At 42.0% G+C, this 23153-nt stretch overlaps 1 protein-coding gene across 1 annotated transcript in view; it reads right to left on the bottom strand.

Annotated features, from left to right (window-relative positions):
• The window catches only part of BARX2 (BARX homeobox 2), a 33029-nt gene extending 23611 nt beyond the window's left edge, over positions 1-9418 (bottom strand). The window contains exon 1 of the mRNA XM_041413889.1: positions 9073-9418. Within this exon, the coding sequence (XP_041269823.1) occupies positions 9073-9283 (211 nt within the window). The 5' untranslated portion in view covers positions 9284-9418. The remainder of the gene's footprint in view (positions 1-9072) is intronic.
• Positions 9419-23153: the final 13735 nt, after the last annotated feature.

The following is a 23153-nucleotide window of genomic DNA, read 5'->3' as shown; positions in this document are numbered from 1 at the left end:
AGGCAAATGGTGGCCAAGTATTTAAAGATGACTTAGTGATTACATGGAAAATTCTCTTATTCTGATGAAAATCAAAAAAACAAGGCAAATATTAATACTTCCAATTCAACCCCTTCTCTGCAAGTAGTCCTGTTGGAGTCAGACAATGAACTACATGAAGAGAAAACACTGGCATGTCAAAAAAATTTACTAAGACCTGAACATACGCATCCAAACACATTAAGGTCACTGAAAGGTTGCTGCTAGGAGAAAAAGACCATATATCTGCAAATTTTCTGTTATCACATCTCCAAAGGGAATTGCAATTTTGTTGCATGGGAAGATCTGGAAAATGGTTTTTTTCCTTTTATTAAAAAAAACAAACAAACAAAAAAACAAAAAAAAACCTGTGATTTTTTTTAAAAAGGGAAAAATAAAAAACAAAGCAGATTTGTCTCTTAAAGTTCTTTCAGGTTCTGTGTTTTAGACAGAGCTTAAATATTCTGGATGTGCTACCCGCAGTCCAAAGATTTAGGATATGAGTACAGAGGTCCGTATTCAGGAAGATGGGGTTTTTTTTGAAAGACTGTTCTTCACCCTTCTCTTTAGTTACTTAAACGGATCTCAGGTGTTCCCAAACACCTGAAATACCTGCAGCTGTTATCTGGTGTTGTTCTGAGCTGTGTTCTGGCCAAAAATGGGTGAAAACGTAAAGGTGCATGAGAGGAAAAGGGAAAATACTGGAAAATGGAAAATATTATATATTATTGTCTTGTCCAGGTCCTAATACCAAATCTCTGTATTTTTAAAGATGTCATTAAAATGTAGCTTTGGGAATTCTGGGCTAGAAATCTCTCAGGTAAATTCTCCCACAATCCTGGGAATCTAAGAAATAATGGATAATACCAGACTTTACTGCTCAGCTCCCATTAGCTTGTCCTTGTGATCCTATTCTATTACAGACGTTACACAAATACAAGGGAGATCACAAAATAGGTCCCAAATTTTCCAAGGAACTGTTGCTTCCTAGCAAGTGAAGCTCTTGAACATGTTCTGGATTCTGCAATGTAGCTTGAACAATTCTTACATAGGAATGACTAAAAATGTTCGGTTGTAACTCTCTCTCCTTGAAAAAGAAAAATAAATAAAATTTTGCAATACTGAAAGCAACTCCATTGCTTTGCTGAATGTCTCGTAAAAACGAAAGTGCTATGAAGTTTTGCTTCAGCCTTTAAAAGACAAGTTTTCAGTATTTTATTCTTGATCGAGTATTTCCTCTGATTTTACACATACACACACTTTTTAAACCTCTCCATTGTCAAGCTAAATTCATAACATTTTCTTTGTACTGAATTGAAAAGGATACATAATGATTATTTCTTCATTCTACCAACAATCCAAAAGATCAATTTTTCTGACATCTATTTTCACTTGGATATGATGAGATTTTGTACATGGCCTGCAAACCCAGGTTTCCCGTGGCTCCAAGCAGGGCTGCAGTCACTTCTGACACTGGACAACTTATCAAGGGCTGGGCAGAAGAAACAGATCAACAGAATCAAGCAATTAAATCCTTGGAGCAACCAAAGCAGAACCTTTCCCCAGCCCAGCATTTTTTTTTTTAATTGAAGCCACTGTATTGAGCAAGTGCCTGCAGAGCTCAGTTCCATCCTGAGATCAGTTCTGGCTCTGCCATGCATTGTGTGCATTCCATGCAAATGTGCCTTCCCCCCAGGCCTGCACCGAGGCATGGAAGTAACTTTGAGCTGGAAAGGCACTGATTTTGTTCCATCACTCAAACCTGCTCACAACACTCCTATCAGCAGAAAATCCATCCTGGAGGTGGATCAACGCCCTGATCCATACATTGCCAGAGCTGTGATCCAGGGAGCTATCCACCACCGCACCCAGATGGCAAAGAAATGTACTGCTCAACACAAGAGAAGAAAAAATGCAAAGTCTCCTTAGTTACTGCCCTGCTCTGCTCCCCAGGCCTGATGGAGTGATGGGAGCTCCACACAAGACAGTCTTGATTCCTTTTCCTCACCTTCCTCAGCAAGGATTTTTGCCCCTGTTCATGCCCAGCTTGTCCCGAAGGCAGCAATGCTGAGCGTCATTGATTCTACAGGATGAGATGGTCTTTTCCTGCATTCTACAGAAGAAAGTCCTCAAAATAATGATGGCATTTGGTCTGCACTGCACAGTCTCCATGAGCAGTGGCCAAATTGAGGACACTTTTAACACAAGTGCTACATTTAAACTCACTGTGCAGATGGATTTAAACTGTGCTTCAGTGCCAGCTGTGAGGCTTTAGAAAATGAGGCGTAGGTGTAATTTTCCCAGTGGAATCCCAGATTCATTAATGCCTCCTATTATAGCATTCCTCCACAATGCTTATTCATGCCCAACCACAACCACAGCGCTGATTACTTGCCACAATAGGTTTTATTGCAATCACTGGGGTGTGATCTTCTGGTTTGTTCACTGTAGTTTTGCCATTCATTAAATCCTTTCATTCGCTATTAACAGTACTGAGATAAGACAGCAAAGTCAGTCTTTGTTACAGATATTTTAATATCTAGCCCTGGAATTTCTTTAGAGACAGATTTCTCTGCTAGTCCTGAGATCTGCTTTCAAATCCAGATTCGATTCTGGGTTTCCTTCTGAAATGCCACATCTAGTACTGCATATAATCCAACAGAAAAAAATTAACAGGCATTTCTCAAAGTATCCATTTATCATCACCCAGCCCATTATTATTATGCCCCATATGCCACTTTTGGGCATTTCTAAACTAAATTCGGAACTAAAGACATCAAAACACTTAAAACTCAAGATGGCCACCCTGAAAAGCACTAGGCTCCTTAAAATTAACTGTTGTGTCCAGTCTACAGCACTTAGAGAGGAATCCACTTTCAGTTCATAGGTTTGTTTTGTTTACCTCAGTTGATGAAGTCTTCCTCATCCACAGACAGGCTTTTCCTTGTAGGGCTAAAATAGACAGGGAATTTTGGAGAGTTTGAGAAAACTCAGATTTTCCCAATGTTGCAGCTGAATAAATCCTACTGCAGGAGCAGGGACACAGTTCTGACAGGAAATCCTGACTTTTCTGGGTTTTCAGAGGAATGCTCAGAGACAGCAGCGTAACTGTGACTGCACCTTCTTCCATTTCTAGGCAGAAATGTCATCTCTGAACTATCTTGTATCATTAAAAATACTCAATAGCTTCACAAATACTGGATCAAAGACGTCTCCAGAGGAAGCACTTTGTATTTCTCAGGATTAATAGAATTCCTTTCTAATTTTGCCTTTACTTTTTGCTACTCAGCTATAGAATTCTACTGATCTTTGTAAGCTAAACCAAATAAATACAGGCAGTTATCAAAGTATCTTTTTTCTTTTTCTTCATATGTTTTTACAAATAATCAGCAAAAATCCCAAACAGCCTTGGCAGCAATGCGGATTTCCACACGGAGACATTTTCATCTTTCCATTTAGGTTGGCGCCTCTTGTATAAAAACACAGATTTATTTCGGCCTGCTTCCCTCAACATTTGGGGACACAGGTTTTTCATGGACTCAGGAGCCATGAGATCCCCTGAGCATTCACTTCACACAGTACAGAAGCAAAATTCTTTCTGAGACCTTGCACTATTGCCTGGGCTGCCGCTGCATTCCCGACAGCGTCCTGGGGATGACAATCCAACCCCAGCTGCAGATGCCAGGCTCGGGGAATGCAGGACACACTCGAGTCCAAGTGAGCCTGGCAGAAGGTGCCCCCACCACTCCACATCAGCTTTATTCAGCGGGATTTAGCCAGCTGTCATGCTCCAGACTGGAAGCATGATGAATGGATGGCATTTCAGTTTTCCCCGTGCTGGTACACACACACTACATGGATTCCCTTTTCCTTTCCTAAGCGTTTTGCCTTCCCTCAGAAATTCCATTACAAAATCTGTTCAGTGTAAAGGAAAAGATTCAGCAGGTATTTGAGCCACAGAAATGGCTTCCACCCCAACTTTAAGTTAAGTCCCACAGCAAAATCAAGCCTTGCCCATATCAAGGCCTTTTAGAAGACAATCAGAAGGAATCTTTTGTCGTGACGTTGCACATAAAAATTGAGCTATTTTAATTCACAATAAATCTACTTTCTCACCATGGTTTCCTAAAAAGGCTGAGGAGACTGGGTGAGGACCAGGAGCCAAACCTTGTTTTTCTCCCAAGCAAGGATTCCCCAAAGGCCCCAGCGGCTGGAAGTACCACTGAGTTTAATCCAGAAAATATCATTTATATGAGGAAAATGACGGTTCAAAAGACCCCTTTGGAAAAACCAACTCCCAAGTTCATCCTAAGATAAAACAACAGAAGACAGACATGGAACTGGAAGAAAAGAATTCAAGATTTGAACTATATTAGACACCTGCCTACATTAAAATCCCAACCACACAAATCCTGAGCACTTTAAATTAAAAAAAAAAAAACAAAACCAACAAACCCAAGCAAACCAAAAATCCAATCACTAAACTAAAAATCCCAAAAATTATTTCAAGAGAGCAAATAATAATACTAATAATAATAATAATAATAATAATAATAATAAATGTTCTTTAAAGGAAACTTTTTGCACAGACCAGCAAGAAGAGCAGTAAATTTTCAAAAAAGCAAAAAAAGAAGCGGAGAAACTTAAGATTGCATTCACTTCCTGAAGTTACGGCGCTTTTAAATGTACATACAGCAGTAGAATCCTCTTCAGCACAACTCCCCTAAAACATGGATACATATTTCTTATCTTAGCAGACAATATTCTCACAAAACAAACAAGGCCGCACTGATCCGAGGTGTATTTTTGCCTCGTGAGGTTTTGTTCTGGTACAGCAATTAAAGAGAAATCGGCACAGCCCTACCTGAGACATGGACTAGTAAAAAACCTTGGCATAGACATAAATTACTCTGCTGCTCATTAGGATTTAAATTATAAACCACTAAGATACATTCAAATTTGAGGGTTTTTTAATGAGCTGGAATAGGGCCTGGTACAAATGAATACACATTACAGACAATTAACAATTTGTATTACCAACTTTGCTGAAATAACTGAACTCTGCCATTGAAGGCAACTCGATTCTTTCTAATCCAGCCATCTCAATTCATTTGGAGAGTTTAAAAAGGCCGTCCAAGACCAATATTACTGATTACAACACACAATGTCACAAATTCCACTAAGACCAAGGATCGTACACTACTCCCTCCACACCCCAGCCTAGTTTTAATTTTCAAACAATTTTAGTTCCTTTGATAAATAAGGAACTTTTCTAATTAGACCTCTTAACACTGCACACTGACAGCATCCTTTGATTTTTTACCATGCCCTTACTACCAATAAGGCAACTGGATTCTAAATCTATCACTAAACAAACATAATAATAATAGAGGAAACAAATTAGAATTTGAGTAGGCTTGCCTACAAATATTTTTAATTGAAAAATTAAATTTTAAATTGCAATTTGAAAATTGATTCCTACAGGACTCTGCTCAGTGAAAAAGCAACCGTCAGCAATCACCGTAACAATCCAAGCATATGAACAGTGTATCGTTACTTATACAAATTAATTAATGGTGACATAGTATGAAAAGCCAATAAAAATATAAGTACAATGAAACAAGATAAATATTATTTTCACTCAGCCGTCACAGCCAAAAAATTCATAAATCAAAGTGGTATTAATCACCATCGGAAAATATTTCTAGTCTTTAAAATTTTAATCATAATGGCTCTGAACCCAGACTAGCATTTTGTTAGAGATTTGGTACTGGTTTAGCCGTGTTTTTTTGGCTAAATAAACATAAATACATGTTCATATACTGAACTTTAAACTAATGATGGAACAGCTTCACAGGAAACTGCAGTTTTCTTAAAAATAAAAAAAAATTTTAAAAATTGGGTTGGGGCTTATTCCAAGCTCTCTTCAATGGGAACCTCCCTGGCCACATTGGTGAGCTCTGCATTAGACCTCACAAACGCTCCTCACAATTAAAAAATCAGTCTTCGACCTCAAGATTCACCAGAATAGTCCCAAATGCTTCTTCCACGTCCTTCTGCTTCTATTTGACAAATCTGTTTTGTTCCAATTCAGATGCACTCAGTTAAATATTCAGCAATTCATCAGAGCCAAAAGAAAAACTCTTCTCTTTCTATTGGGCTAGCAAAGTTTTCTGATCTCTCTTCACTTAACCAGGGATGTTGTTGAACACACACGCTGCACAAGCACAACATCTTATGTCTTTCAGCTCCAAATAAATTATAAAGGCATATCAGCCTTCTCTGACTTCACCCAAGATGAAAGAAATATTAACTCTTTAGCCCATGAAAACGTCTCAAACCCTGACTCCTGCCTTGAGAAAAAGCCACTGAGGAGATGTTCAGCTGGAGTAACTCATTATTCATCACTGTTTCAAACGCTCCCAAGTCCAAGATATGATAGTACAGTAACAAATCTCTGTGGTTTAGGTTAAGACACATTTTCTTAGATCATGGAGAGACTAAGTGCTCACTCCCTTCCTGATTAACTCTGGAGGCAGATTAAACTCAGGCAGTAAGTTAAATGCCATATAGTATTTCTATAATGCTATATTTCTACAGCCTTTCGCCCCCAAGAAGTTTGGGAGGAGTTTAGTTTAGATTATTTTCACTCTGTGTGTGTCTTTGTGGGTTTGGTTTTTTACTTCATTTTAGTTTAGTTACAGACTTATATTGGGTATTTTCCAAATTCTTTCACATTTAGATACCTTTTGCGGTATTGTCCATTTCTTAGCCAATAGTTTCCTTTCATAAAAAAAATTCCCACTGCCTAATACACATAAGACTTGAATTATGCCTATACACCTTAGAATCTGACAGTTTGGAAGTGTGGAATTGATAGTAATTTCCCTTGTGATTTTAATTCCACAAGCAAATCTCTTTACTTCACTTCACAAATGCTGCAATTCCATACAGCTTAGTCCATTAGAAGCAGACATTCACAACGCGGACTCACACAGGGACAGGCCAGAGCTTGGCTAGAAACACAACCTTGAGGGCAAATTCATTAAAGATCTCAGGCACAAAGAGAAATAAGGCTTTAATTGAAGAGCAACCACAAGAGACTCACTAGCATCACTCTCAATCCACTGCTGAATCATATGAGGATTATTAATGGTTATTTACTGAATATACATCACTCTTGCAAAGACCATGCTTGCTATACTTGACCCAGAACTGTGTATTTAAAAATTTTCCCTCTTTTTTTTTTTCTATGGAGGGTGGTGGGAGTCAAACCAGCTCCTAGGAAGCACCTCATCCATCCAAAATCCAGAGGATCTATCAGACCGTAATTTTTATGCTGAGGTAGTTGAACATGCTTCTGGACATGATATCGAGGTTAATATTCCTTTTGCGGGCTGAAGGGACTTTCTTCTCTAATTCCTCCTCTTTCTGTACAGAAAGAGAGAAAAGCCAAGAGGCTTGGTGTCCTTACCCTGGTGGATTGAGGTCTGCAGGCAGAATCAGGCACTCCGTGCGTCACTGCCACACACCAAACCCCTTCAGGACGTTTTGGCCAAGCACTGAATTTCACTACGCAGTAGTGAGAGATCAGCTCTCAAAAATTCCCTTGTCAGCAGTATCTTGATTAACAACCAGTTCTTATATAAAATATGTCAGCAATTAGTTAGGGAAGGCAAGGGACGACACGCACAAATCAGTTGGAAGAAATAAATGTTGATGGAGGATCAAATTGTCCATGCAACTTCTTCCCAAAAGCTGGTCATCATGGGTCTTAATTCTGATCCAGCCTCCTAATCCCTCCTGGATCTTTAATAACTAGTATTTACAAAATAAATATTGAGGTTGAAGGAAGATTTATGCTTGGAGCAAGGATTTACTCTACTTGTCAAACTCTAAGGGTACGCTAACAGCAAGTTTTCTATCAGCACAGCTCTGCTAAGAGCTGAAAAGATCTTTCTTATTTATATTCAGCAAATAAAAAACCTCAAACTAAACCAGCAAACCTAAGCCAAAGGACAGGCATTGAGGTTTTAAACACAACCTAATACAAGGGCAAAATGAACATTTCCAGCAAAGAGAAAGAGGAAAAATATAATTCTATGACCTTGAAATAGGTATTATTTTTATTGGTAATTAGTCCTTTACAAATATTTTTCAATAGATAAGATTTTCTGAAGAACCAATTTTTAAGTTGCAGTTTCATCACCTCATTTCTCTTGACACATTATGTGTCACCATCGGAAGTATGGCCTTATGGGAAGAACAGAAATCTGGAAAACTGCCTGCTTCACCAGAAAAGGGGATTTTAAAAAATATTTTTTAAAATCTGGAATGTATTCTAAGAATACCATTTTTACTTTTAATGTGGATTTTTAAACGGCCACATTAGACCAATCTGCTTGTGAAATTTTATAATGCCCATGGTCAAGACCCGATTGCTCATTGTGTTGCCTGTGCAGGGCAGAGCCATTTGTGCGTATTTATTCATGGTGTCTGCAAAATCTTTACAAGTATTTCCCCATCTTTGCTGTTAGAAATAACCTACATTCTTTCAAAGAAAACTATAATTTAGGGTAGAAAAACTGTGCCTCTATAGATTTTTTTTTTCCTTTTCACAATATTTCTATTAATTTCTTTGTACTCGCTTTCATATGTCACACAGACATATGAAAAAAACACTGGAGGTTTCAAAGAGCATAAGATGAAGGACAATTTTTACAGGAGCTGGACTCCGGTAGATCTCCTTAACTCGTTTTCATTAGCACTGATATATTGGCTCCAAGGCACACCCCGGATTGGACTGAACCCCACCACTACACACTGATAGTAACTAAAAAGTGATAGTAACTAACTGATAGCTGCTGGGTACTGATAGTAACTAACAACGATCCCAGCGCGGGCAAACCCAGGGAGTGGGGATGGAGTGTGAAAGCCGGGCTTCGTTCCGGCGGGTGTGGGGGGAACGCAGTGGGAGATGCAGAGCGCTGGCCCGAGACCCCGGCTCCGCGCCCGCCGCGCCCCCGCCGCGGGCACCGCTGGGGTCAGGCTTACCGGCGCAGGAGTGCAGCGGCTTGGGCCGGACCAGGAGCGACGGGCACACGGAGTACAAGGAAAGTTTCTCGAAGTAGTCGCAGGTCTCCTTGGAGAGGATCTCGTCGATCATGAAGGTCTTGTAGCGCCTCCTGCCTGCCTTGGGCCGGCCGGGCGCGGGCAGCCGCGCCGGGGGCTGCGGGCCGGGCTGGGGCTGGGGCTGGCCGTGCATGGCGGGACCCCTGCGGGGCGGCCAGAGCCGCGCCCGGCTCGCATGGGCGCCCGGCTCGCCGAGCCCGTCCCCGAGCCTGTCCGCGCTGCGTCCGCGCTGTCCCCGCCGCCTCGGCCGCGCTGCGCGGCGCCGGCTCCCCGCTATATAAAGCCGCCGATAAGCATCTCTCCCATCGCTCCGCGGCCTTTTTAGGAGGCTCGGGCTGTCAATCAGGGCGCCCGCTGCTCCCCGCCAGCACCATTGTTACCCTGCGCCGCGCTGGGAGGATCCGCCGCTCCTCTCCCCTCCCTGCTCGCTATTTTAAGATACTGGGGTGTGTGGCTTTTTTTTTTTTTTTTTTCGTTTTTGTTTTCTTTTTTTTTTTTTTTTTTTTTTTTTTTTTTTTTTTTTTTTTTTTTTGGTATATAAAAAAGATTGTCTTTTGCAGTTTCCTGTACTCTATGGATCTTAGTGATGCTATGCCTGGGAGATTTATTGCTAAAACGCTACTTTTGAGTTTATCTGGTATTTTGGCTCCATACTGAAGTCATTACTCTATTTCAATGATCATCTGATGGATACAATTAAAAACAAGATAATTATAATTCTTTCTCTGAGAGGTGGTTTTTGTTTGGTTGTTTTGAGGAAATAGAAAATGGCACCTTTGCCACGTTTTGTAATGTTTTCTCCCTCATTACAACAAATTCTCAGCATCCAGACAATCCTTGGGTATTCAAAATGCTTTTATTGGTATTTCTTAGAATAATAATGCTGAGAAGAAAAGAGCAGGCGGCCGGCTTTGCTTGCTTGCCTTTTTTTTTTTTTTTTTTTTTTTTTTTTTTTTTTTTTTTCCTTCTTGTCCCCCTCCTCCTCTTCTCTAGATTGTAATTATCTAAAAAAGTTAAAATGCGGGCTGCCGGAGGAGAGTGCCCCTCCCCGGCCCCGACAGCTTTCCCCGACCGGCGTCAAACCTATTCCCGAGCCGCAAAGTGCTGGAGAGTGGCAGACGGGAAAAAAATCTGTTTGTAGGTGCCTTGCCTAGGAGCACTGTGCAGCAGTTATTTTTCTGTGGAGCGACGTTACCTGCACCCCACGTCTGAGATTATTTTCTGGCGGATCCCTGCTTAGTTCAGCTGGATTTTTGCAAAGCTGAGCTTTCAGCCCCTTCTGCTGAGGGGTGCTGAGGCTTCCTCACTGGAAGTTTTCCTACCAGGATGTGGGCTGAATTTTATTTCTCATCTCCGTGGCCTCTGACAGGAATCACAGGGCACCCTACTCAAGGAAAGGTGTATCAGGAGGAATCCTCTGGATTAACTGGTTGCTGCAGGTTTTCCAGAACCCACAGCCAGCTCACTAACTTTAAATGGGTAAAGAGAGGCTCATTATGGAGATTTACCACCCTCCAAAAAATATTACTTGCAGGTTTCACTCAAGGATTTAAATATAATCTGCAAAAAGTTATCAGACATCCTTAGTTTCTCATGTTTTGGCAATCCAAATGACAGCAAACACTTATTTTATTAACAGAAAATTCAATTTGTTTTTGCAAAAGGCAACAACCATTTCAAACTCTCATCAACGATTTGAACCACTTTTATTTTTTCTACTGTATTTTTTTAAATCCTTCAAAACACTTGAACCTCTTTTAACCTCTTTTTTTAAAAGCACTACTTCTTTTTTCAATTCAAAGTTTCATTTAATTTCAGCAAGACAGTTGTTCATTTACAGAGACTCAAAATCAAAATAAGACGCTTGCATTGTTCACACACTATCAAAACTGGAAGGCAGATGCAAGAATATATCAGACTTTCGATATATCCATTGAAATTTTTTTCTTAAAACCTCATTACATTTTTTTTTTAAATCTAGCACAGCAAATTATAATGAAACAAATGTAAAGCAAAGTGTTTTGCTAATTTTAAACCATTGCGATTACATTCTCATTTAAAATAAATAGTTTGGAAATTGTTTTATTTCTTCTTATTTTGAGAAACTAAAGTGATCTTACTATGAGGAATTTAGAATGATAACAACTAAGGAGTTCAAGAACTCCTCACCTCCATGACATTATAACTCCTCACCTCCATGACATTATAACTCTTTCTAAATTACTTAAACTGCTGCTTTAATTCCTAAACAAACTACGGCTATTTAAGCAGACGGACTGATTTTGTTATGACAGTAGTTTTATGAGTACTCACCTCTTCATTCAGACATAAACCATTTCAGGAGCACATTTTCTTCGTCTTTTTCAGACACTTCTTTTTCTTTTATTTAGGAAACAAATTAATTACCAGCAACATTAACTTCAGCAATTAGTACTTGCTGATAATTATTGCAAAGAATATTTTGGAAGCAACAGTGAGCAAGGCACTGATTTAAGCCCCAAAGCAGCAGCAAATGGCATTTTACTGCTTATGTTTCCTCGGGGTCCGGCCAGGAGCCGCAGCCCACCCTACCCCCACTTCAAATTTATCCTGCTTTTCTTACCTCTGAAAAACCTGACACAACACAGCAGAGGAATGTTTCCTGAAGAGTATTCCAGGAGCTTGACTAGATCCAGCCCAGAAATCAAGAGGGGAAGCAAACTGTGGGCTTTTCAAACTCACGGGACAAGAGACTCTGCTTGTCTTTAAATGTTTCTTTCTCACATCTGAAGGGCTGAATATCCAGAGGTGTGTGGCTGGCACCTCTGTCCATACTCTAGAAATGTGATGCCCTCACCTGAGCCCAAGCAGATGAACTGGCAGGTGGGATTAGCCCACACTAACACGGCTCTAGAAACTTTATTTCTTTTCATTAATGGTTTTTTAAAAGTAAGTGGCCAGAGCAATATGGTGGGTTATGTCGGATGAAACACACACTGGCTGTCAATCAAAAAGGGGGTGCTTTGGTCAGGAATAATCAGGGGTTTTGTTTCCAAAATTAATGAAGTGGCTGGAATAGCGAACATCTGCCAAGGGGACTCAAATCCCGAGCAGCTGTTGGAGCCCCAGGACTCTTCCCATATAGGACAGCCTTGCTGATAAGTGCTTCTCCCTGAGGTTTCTCTTGTGGTTGAAAGCTGGGACCGGACGGGAGGCTGGGAAGTGAAAGGAGCATTCGGGAAGGTTTGGAGGGCAGGAGATTTGACACAGTCTGTGTGCCCCAGGCTGGCACCTGCACACCACAAATGGCAGCCGGGCGGCCAGGGACCAGGATTTCTGCCTTTTTCCAAGAGGGAATTAATCCAAGGGACACGATCCTCCATTTTACTGACTAAAGCATTTTTGCAATCAGAATTGAGGAAAACAGAACTGCTGTGAGTCTGTCAGTCAGTAACAAGTAATTTCGAAGGAAAAGCAAAGAGGTCAGCCCAGCACCAGAGAGCTGGAAATAGACTGTCCAGGCGGGCAGTTGTGTTCAATCAGAAGAGATATGGCAGCACACTCTCTAAAGCTGGGTGTCTGGAGACAACTAGTTTTAATTTGGAGTCAATTTGTGCTACCAGGCCTTTTGTGTGCAGTACCAGAGCCCCACATGTGCGGTGCACCTTGGGAAAATGAAAAACCTTCCAGCTGACTTGTTTAGTCCCAGCACAAACATTACCATGAGAGACAGTGATTAAGGGAAGAGGAATTAAGTTGCTGCTGTAATACTAAATTTGTAATTTAGGTAGTACCCAAGTGGCTCTGCTTAGGACAGAGTCAGCTGGTTGTGATCACTTTGCTGCTGCATTTGTACGTTGCCGAGCACACTGGAATTGTTTGCCTGAAAAGAATTCTGTCTGTTGGATTTTCAGCTTCCAGTTTCCACAAGAATTTAAAATGCAAACCTATTTTGACAGAATGGGCAGGATGAACTAAAGTGCCAAAGACTGAAAGTGCCTTGGCTCTTAGTCTGAATTCCTGTTTCTATATCGAAAGGGCAAAGATACCTTTCACAAGTCCCTGACATTACCATTTTTAATCACTAGAAAAGTCCCTTTTCCAGTGAAATGCAACCACCTTTGAAAACAGATCTGTACAGACATAATCAATCCTGCTAAACACCAACACTCTGATCTCAACTGTATGCCTTTTTCAGCATATTGGGCTTGATACTTGATCCAGTATAGAAAAATCAAATGTCTGGCTAGAAAGAGGAAGGCACAATTTGGGCCAATGCTTTGCTCCGGGGAATCCAGACACTTTGTCCTCTCAGCATGAGAGGTCTCAGTGCATAAAAATCCCTTTGAGTAAAAGATCTCAGCATCTGCCTCACATAAATAAAGTGAGTTTCTAGTATCTGCCCCATGCCAGAGTAAAGGGCATTGCCCAGGAAGATTTTTTTTAAGCCAGGGAGAGTGTAAAACATCCAACACATGCACATAGAAGGAAAACCCACCTGATGGGTGGCTAAGTGAGCCACTCAGTCCTGTGCATTCACCTGACAGAAATGCTCATTGAGAGAAAGACACCTTTGAGCAGGGTCTCTTCCCCACCTCCTGGAAAGCCTTGTAAAGGCAGAGGATGGAAAAGAAACTAAAGTCTTTGTTGACCCTGAACTTCACCGTGGCACTTTTGCAGATGATAAGATGATACCTCTGAGCAGCCAAGGAAACAGAAACTGAAGAGCAGCAACTGCACAAGCTCACACACCCCCATCACATTTAGGGGGGCTCTTTGCTCCCAGCTTATCTTTACAACCAAATTTCACTCCTGGCCTAAGTGACTATGGAATATGACTGCTCCAAGTCCAGCAGTTTCATTAGAATTCTTTTTTCAGTCCCCAAAGCTATGGAGCTTGTCTCAACTCCTGAATTACATTATTTCCCCTGTCACCTTAAATCTGTCTGCAACCTCTTTGAGTGCCACCAGACCTCACTCTGAGTCCAGCTGATTCCCCTCCTACTCCCTATCCCCCCACTGTGATGCTGCAGAATTTGTGTGGTTACAAACCATTCCTGGCTCCAGTTTTGTCCCTTAATGGACAGCCCTGGGCTTAGGGCAGCAGCACTGCAAAGGTGTCCTTGACATGCTCAGAATAAACCAAAGCTTGAGTTACTTTCTTCAATAAAATTATACTAAAAGCTGAACTATCAATTGGGACACCTTTGTTTTATTTCCTGCTCTGCCTCAAGCCCTAAACCTAATCTCCCTTGCCTAGAGCCAACTTTGAATCATCTAGAAATAGAGTATAAGGGTATTCATCATGTGACTGGAGCCACTGGCCAGTCCCCAAATTAGTTAAGATGCTCTGATTTAAAGTAATAGTACAGCTAATAACCATTTTTATCAGTGCTGATAGCAGGCTCAGAACTCACAAGCCATAAAGTTCATTACACATTCGCAAAACCTCTTAAAAAGGAGACCTATATATGGCCTCAGATTTACATGCAGAGAAACTGAGGCAAAGTTTCCCTCTGTTAATGCTTGGGACAGAAGCCAGATCTCACTCACCATCACATCCTCTCCAGGCAGAGCAGAATCTAAATCCCAGAATTTTCCTCTGTGACCTCATTTTTTCCCCCACAGCACACCGGGGACTGTGAGACAGTGTGTTAATTTTTTTCCAAGTTACCTCTTTACAGGACACACAACACCTGAGCTGCATCCCCTTCCTACCTGTTGCTACCAAAACCCTGCAACCAGACTCTGGCACTGGAGTTGAAGTATTTCCATGAGCTCCCAGGGCATTGCTGCGCCACTACACAAGGCACCAAGGAACTAAACCAGAAGGAATAAGTCACTATGAATCCTGAGACAGACTCACTGGCAGAACTGAAGGCATCTAGAGAGATATTTATGGGGTGGCTCTGATTTTTTGGGAGTTGCACAGACACCACGTACACCACAAGCTATGCCAAGGAACAGAGCCCATCTTTCAGCAAGTGGGATTTGTTTTTCCAGGCTATAGCTAAGAGGCTACATTCTGGACTTATAAACTAGGGCTAAGAAGCTTGGGAGTGGCAACCATTAATGCAAAGGAACATTCTGTGCCACTGAGGGTCCAGTTTGACCAAGACAGAAGCACCTGGTCACCTACTTGTCATCCCAAATATTCCCGGGACAAGAAACTGTGTTCTTCCCCTTTCTCCAATCAATTCCACACTGCTGTGACAATCCACCCTCAAAGGCAAGGAAGTGCCCAACCATCATCCTCCTCCTACCCACATTGCTGTCCTCTCCGAGATGCCAGTGAAAACAGAGACAACTATTTTAATATGGCCAAGGTAATAACAATCTCATTTAACCCATTTTCCTAGAGGGACTGGAGCCAATTGTGAAGGGAAGTATCTAATCTCATGAGAATGAGAGTGTTTGGAATTGGAACATCTTTCAAAAAACACCCCCAATTTTTGGCAGGGAAGGCTTCCCAAATCTAACACTACTTCACTCTTTAATCCATGCTCCAGCCTCATTTGGATGAGGATCCACATGTGAATGCTTCATCCAGCTTTGCCTAAGGCCAATTACTTTTGCACAAGTCTTGCTAAATTTCTGCCAAGCTGGTAGTGTGTTAAAAAGGAAAAAATCAAAATATTTGCAACTCCTTCTACAAAACAGCCAGGATGTTTTGGTGTTCTGTGACTGATGCGTTATTCATTATTCAGGATTATCTCTGCTTTCTTTTTTTCTAAAAACAATTTACCTGAAAGCAGCAAAGATCCCCAACCAATAGATCAGAAGAATGTCTCCAGTCTCCATAGAGGCACCAGGAAAACACCAGGATCATGTGAGTTGTACACAAGAAATCTATTCATACTAGAATGGGTGGTGTTCCAGGACGTTAAGTAATTTTGAAACTCTGCCACTATCTCAGCCTGCAGGAAGCCCAGAGGGAGTTATTGATGCCGTCACATTCTGATCTTTATTAATGGTTTCTAGACAGCCTTCATCATTTTGGGCTCTGCAGGACCCCAATCCAAACATGCAGATAGATCTTTGTACAGTCATCCAAAAGAAATCAGGACCCCCATTTCCAGAGAGCCCCGCGGCTGAGTGTCCTACAGGAATTGCTCAAGCTTCCTCTCCTGACAGGCTGCAGAGAGCCAGGAGCTGCCAGCCAGAAGCCCAGTTATTCCAGTATGCTGGAACAGTCCAGGACTTGCTCTTCACTTACCAGGTGATGTGCTGCTGTAGATAAACTTGTACTTAATTAATACAAGGACAACAAGGAGACACAGGGGCTCTGGGACTCAATAAATAACAGAGCATACCAAAATTAACTGTAGCATTCCTGCATCCACAGGTAAGGCCAGGATTTTCATTGCCTAATGCTAAGGGAAGGACAGAGATGAAGAGCCTGATCATGCCTATAAATAGATTAATTCCTTCTAAACAAGGAAAGAGCAAAACCTCAGCTACAGTGAGAAGTCCTTTCCAGAGGTCCCAGCCAAATTTACCCTCCTGAGGAGCAGGCAGAGGACTGACTGTGTGTGTGGAAGCCAGCCAAGGCAGGGTTTGGGGCTTGAAACACAGAGGAGTCTCTCTCTCCTATTTAAAGTGCCTAGTTTGGCTCCCTGTGATGCTGTGTGTCATTCCTCAACCTTCCACAAAGTCATAGAATCCTTACCTGTGTAAGAGCTCAGGAATAATTTCATCACCAGAGCTGGAGAACTGTGCCTTTCCCAGAAGGATTTGTTGCCTGCGTTGCTGCAGTTGGGTATTTCAACATCAGCTGGGAGGCAGCACCCAGCTCCAGGGGTTAGGGAATGCTGCAGAGGACATTCTGCATTGACAGTGGGGCTGCCTGCAGAGCACTCAGCTTCTTCAGCCCCAGCTCAGTCAGAACTGCTCAGAACACTGAAACCTTCAGAGCAACCCTGGACTAAAAGGTTTGACCCTGAAGAACGACCTGGCTGTACCAGTGCTACTCTGGAAGCAAATCTGTCACACTCTAGATTGCTTAACAGCACTGAGGCACCTGCAGGAATCTGCAATCCATCAGGTTTTGCCACTGCTCAGCTCCAGGCTCTGCCTCACTTCCTTTGCCTGCAATGCAGACAGAGATTTTTGAGTAATCCCAGCTCCATGCAGAGACAGGCCCTGACCCCAGCCTCTGGATCAGACAAACCAGCCAGTGAAGAACAGGGAGGAATCAGCTCTAATTCCATTGCCATTCCCTGTAATTGGGATGTTCAAATACATGTAGCTGTTAAGACCCTGGTGCCAATAGTTAAGCCCCAGAGCTTTCAATGTGTTATCAGTGCAAGGGGGGAGTAGGACATCAAACAACTGGTATATGTGCCCAGTGTGTCCAATCCCCTTATTTAAGGAGCACCCCCTAGTCCCTTAACACAGTTGTCACATCTTTCTGCCCATAGTCTCAGCTTTATGCTTGATCCTGAGCTGTTTTTCTTCTCACCATTACCTATTTCCTTGCCTGCTCTCACTAGTCCTTTTCCAATGGCATTCTGAAATACTTTAATCCTTACTGCCATGGATCTTACAGCTGCTGGGAGCCTTGGGGCTGTCTCAGCTGATAACTGAGCAGTGTCTTTCACTCAGGGCTTAACACAGACTGCACAGATCCTCATCGTGTCTGCTTGCAAGGCAGAATTGTTCTCATTTGCCTTCTACCCATTTCAAAGATTTCCCAGGGTAGATAAAGTTCCACTTTCCTGTTGGAGGAAAAAACAGCAGCAATTGCAGAGTATCCTTAACACAGAAAAGAAAGGTCTCCAGACTCAGCCTGAAAGCTTGTCCCTGCTCCCTCTCTACCACCAATCTGCCATTAACATTTCTTCATATTCCAGAGATGCTCCTATTTAACTGCACTAATATTTTACATTTAAATTCTTCATGCCTTAGCTCCATTTTATGCTTTCATTTTGAGGTAACACCTTCCTTCCCCAGTCAGGAGTTCATGTTCTGCTGTGAAAGTCTTCCGGCTATAAGGAAGAGAAGAAAAAAATATAAATAAACAGAAGGAAAGTTCATCTCCTCATTTTCATAAGATGTCCAAGTCCTTGCATGTCCACATGCAAGCAATAACAAGGGTCATTGTGCTAAGTGCCTTCTGCACTGTAAGAAGGGGACAGGACAGTCTAAAAGAGCTGTAATAGTTATGGTTGCTGGTTTTATTGTTTTAATAGCTCAATGTTAACCTCAGCACTTGAAAACAAAGTGTTTCAACTGTTAAAATAGGCAAGGCTAATGTAAAACAAGTTTATATAGGTTATAGTTGCACAATGTTGGCCTAGAAGGATGCCATGAAGAAAAAAAGGTCTGAACTCTTATAGTGAGGGCATATTATTATAGATCATTCTTTATTATACAGAGCTCTTTTTTTCTCAATTCTAAATTTTCCATTAATGTATTTTTAGCACTGAAAAAAGAATGTTCTAACACTTAGTTTCTGAAGTCTTTCTAGCTCACACAAAATTTTATTTTCATCAGCTATGATCCCTGGTATAGGCAGGAAATCTGCTTATAAGCTACAGGGGTCGGGGAGCACTTGGAGACTCCTTAGTCTTAATCCGTCTCTGTGTCCTATTCTGTGCTTTGTGTATTAAAGAAAATCATGGTTTACCACAGCTGTAGCTCTAAGTCTAGAAGAATATTAATATAGAAGCATTAAAGTAGGTATGTGTATTAACACATGGAACAAAGGTCAAGGCTTATGGAAAGTTTCCTATTAAGAGAGCAGAAAGAAATTATTCAGCTGCAGCTAGAGAATAAATCAAAATACACAATTGTTCATAGTAAACCTTGTTTCTTTTCAACTTATTACTACTCCTTCATAGCTTGATAGTGATTAATAGTAATAAAGTAATTGCAGTGAGATGTTTCTGCAGACCTGAGTGTGAAAACCCCCATTGTTCCAGAATATTGGGATTGTGAACAGGATCCAGTTTTACAGATGATTCCTGTTGCATTGCCTGCAGTGGGATATTACTGATAGAGGATAAATATCTGTCTTGTGATCCAGATAAGGCAAAGCTTGAGAATAATTACCAGCTAATTAAGTCTCCATGGGCCAACTGTTTTCTTGGTTGAATAAGTAACTGGTTAACAATAAAGACCTGCATCCTTAAGAAAAGTTGCTCCTTTCAACTTAGTGTGAATTTTAATTTATTTTTAAAATATCTATACTAAAGGCATGACAATGACATTTCATTCAGGCAAAGGGTGGTGACTGGGGTTGTACTGGTAAGCCACAACTGATTGCTGGGAAGGCAAAGAGCAGGTTAAATAGTTTTCTGTCCCTAATTGTTCTCAGCAGAACTGGTATGGCCACATTTCTCCAAGATGCTCCTACGTGTAGGAGAACAAACAACTCTGCCATGTCCCAAAGGGCTCTCTGGGTCTGAGACACCACTTCAGGCAGAGAGCCTTTGTTCCCCTCTTGCCCAGTTGTCACTCTGCACACACGAGTAACAGCAGATGTGCTGCCTGGCCCATGGGCTGGGCTAAATGGGGCTGGTTCTGTTTGGTTCCAGCGGGCTTGGCCAGCCGATACCGGGAGGTACAGCTCTCCTGGGCAAAGGTTCACATGGGCAGCTGCTGCTTTCTGACCCCTCTGCAGGGATTTCTGAGGGTGATGTGCATCCGAGCAGGAGTGTAGTGGGTAAAGGTGAGTGTTCCTGGGCTGGTGGTCATTGTGAATGTTACCCTTTTGTGTGTCATAAACACTTTCAGCTCTAAAATGAGCAAGCAAATAGAAGAGGATGATAATCACAGACTCACAGAATAGTTTGGGTTGGAAGGGACCTTAAAGCTCACCTTGTTCCAGCCCCTGCCATTGGCATGGAACCTACCAGTGTTACCAAAAACCAGACTGATCAGGAGTCCTGGACTCCCTGTGACCTTTTCACATCACACAGCAAACGTGGAGAGCAGCTTGCAGGTCAGAGTGACAGTAATCCATAGTCCCTAACACATTGCAGTGGGATCTCCAGTGCCTTGTTCCCCACTGGGTATGGAGTCACTGTATTAGTAGGGGAAGGTCAGCAGAGCTTCCTTAGCTTATCAATACAGTTATCAAGTCCCCATTTTGGGAGCGTGCTCCCATAAGGGAGTGGCTGCTGACAGCCTGTCTGAGGCACTAATGACCCGGTCATTAACTGCTGAGTTTGAGAAGCCTGTTTGCCCAACTCAGTGCCGTGTGTGCAGTAGAATAGACAGATTCTACTGCATAGGAATCCAGATGCTGGCTGGAGAGGCAAGAAAACAAATGTGCCTTTGGTGTGCTTCAGATGCCATGTTCAAACACTCAGACAGGGCTGCTGTGTTCTCAGAACAAACTGACCCTCCCTTTGCAAGTGCTAGGTCACAGACACGTGGGTTATTCATGTTAAAAGACAGGCAACACAACTCCTCCATAAAAGTCCACCAGACAGACACTTTAACCCCTGTAATCCCTTCCTGTGGTGTATGTGACGCCACATAGATTTATTAATTAAACCCTGTTATCTGGTGGCCACTGTCAATTAAGTGTTTCCTTGTAACGTGCATAACGAGGGCTCATTCATTAGTAAATGTTTCCATTACATTTAAGGCTGTGAGTCTCTCTGAGCACTCCTCTTCCCCAAAAAAGAGGTACTGAATTGGCTGTGGTTTGAGATTCTGGGTGAAGGGAGGGGAGAGAGAAGTAAAAAACAGGAGGGGCAGATAATGGATCTGCTGCTAAACTGAACAATTAATTAATTTAATTGCTGTGCCCTGTGAAGGCCCAGTGCTGTCTGCAAAGAACTCTGTTTCAGGAGATGGATGCAATTCTTGCTGTGCCACTTGCCACTTGCACTGTGACCCCAGGAAAGTTGTGGCACACCTTTTTTGTTGCTGTTCTCTGCTTTGACAGCTCTCTGGAGAATTCTGTATACAGATGAAAAGGAACAACCTCATATGCAGGGTCTGCATCTTGATCAATACCTCTGAAATGAGCTCTCACTGAATAATATGACCCAATAATTCATTGCAAAATGTGCTGACACTCTGCTAAAAGTACCAGCTCCCTGAGTTCTGTTACTAGAAATAGTCACATCTCTGCCTGATAAACTCTGACTGCTGAGAAACTAAAGTACCAAAAGACTGAACAAAAAAAGCTTTCAGGCAGTATCTGTAATAATAAAATCTTCATGATTTTAAATGAGTACTAAAAGTCCCTTCAGACCTGATATGATGTCTAGATCATTGGATTTCGGTGAAACAGATCTAACAGAATAATTAATCCATTCGGAATGTTAGACAGAGCTCTTTCCAGCAGCTGCCTCGAGAGAAAGAGGGAAAGGACTAACTGAATCCAAGGCTTTTAAGTGCATTCCTGTCAGTCGTGCTGGAGCAGTTGCTGGGAGATGGAGCTTCAGTTCCACCTTCTGGCAAAATTTGCAGTTGCAAGTTTCTTTTAAAAACAGGATTTAAATTAAAAATATATATTTTCAATTAATCCATGACTGGGTTAGGGCTCATTCTGAATAAAGCTCAAAGGTAAATATGTCAGGCAAATCACAAAGTCTGCATGTCAAGGAAAAAAGCAATTAAAGCATATAGGGAAGTAATGACAAATAGTCAAAGAAATTATACTCAGCCAGTAACTTGTTGGCTGATTTAGCCCTCAGAACTACATTTTTATTGCTGCAGTGTTGTTAGGTCTTTGTACAGTGATCTCAAGGCTTTAAATTTATTACACTGGCAAAAGGAAAGAAAACCTCTTGTAAAGATTCATTAGCTGCCAGAGAGCCTGGAAAAAGATGGGAGTGGAAATTTGGCTGTCAGGCTGAGAAGGTCCAGTGTGGTGTCCCTGTGCTGTTGGAGTGCTGCAGCATGGTGTTGGATGCCAGCACTGGGGAGTGGGGTCGGCAGCAAATCCTGAGAGAATCCCACAGCAAAGATTTGAGTCAGATGTTCCCCTTCTCCCAGGTCCTTCGCAGCCAGACTGAGGGAGCTGTTACTGTGGAGCACATGGAAAAGGCAACCTTATCGAATCAAAATCACTGGGAAAAAGAGACAATGCCATCTGGCTCCTCCGGAGAGAGCTGGAGACCATGCTGGCACTACCTCAGGCAGGCTGTGCACTCATCCTTCCCCACACATTCCTGGGACATTTCTAATCATAACTGTGAATGGCATCCCGCAGGGCCTTTCTGGGATCAGGTTCCCCTCTACAAGTGTCAAATCCTGTGTTTGAAGGCAGCAGAGCTCCCACTAACATCCATTGAAACATAGCCTGCCTCACTGCCATCAGAACTGATGGCATATTTTACGGAGGGCCCATTTATAAAGTTTTTAATAGAACATAATTTAGACTTTCAGAGTATCTATTCAAAGCTGCAATTTTTTAGGCATTCAGCAAAAGACAGGAAAGGATAAAATGACATATTCCTTGTCCTGTCTTCTGGATTGTTCTAGTGTAACAAGTGTGTATAATCAATTATGGAGAGCAAAAAGTAGCATTATTTTTTAAAAGCCCACTTTTCTGTCTTTTTAGTGTTGGTGTGTTCACGTAATTCAGCCTGGATTGAAGTGATAACGAGCAACTCAGCACATGGCCCTGTCTGCTCAGTTTATGATCGTGCATTCCTATCTGACTGTCTAATCTAAGATGTTTTTAAAGGACCAATCACCAAAATATTTAAGTGCTGCCACAGGATCTAATTACTAATCTTCAGGAAAAAACACTGGCTTTGCTGCAAATTTGGAATAGACCCCCCCTTAAATCTTTCTGAAGGTTGAAAAGCAAACATGTATAAAACATAAAACTGCCTTTCCTTGTCTGGGAACACTGGATGCAGGATGCAACATAAAACCATTGTTCTATCAGAAACAAGGTGTTGTCTCACACTGCACGAGACCATGAGTCATTAATACTGAGCTGTACCACGGCCAAAGAATGGTCTATATTGGCCTGTGCTCTTCATCACTCTCTTTATTGGTTGGCTTTTCTTTGAGCTTGTTTCCACAGCCTTTGAGTGCCCTGCAAGTCGTTG

Source organism: Onychostruthus taczanowskii, unplaced genomic scaffold, assembly GCF_017590055.1.
Source record: "Onychostruthus taczanowskii isolate IOZ18803 unplaced genomic scaffold, ASM1759005v1 scaffold43, whole genome shotgun sequence".
NCBI lineage: Eukaryota > Metazoa > Chordata > Aves > Passeriformes > Passeridae > Onychostruthus > Onychostruthus taczanowskii.
Note: the sequence above shows the minus strand (reverse complement) of the source record. Positions and strands in the feature narration are given on the sequence as shown.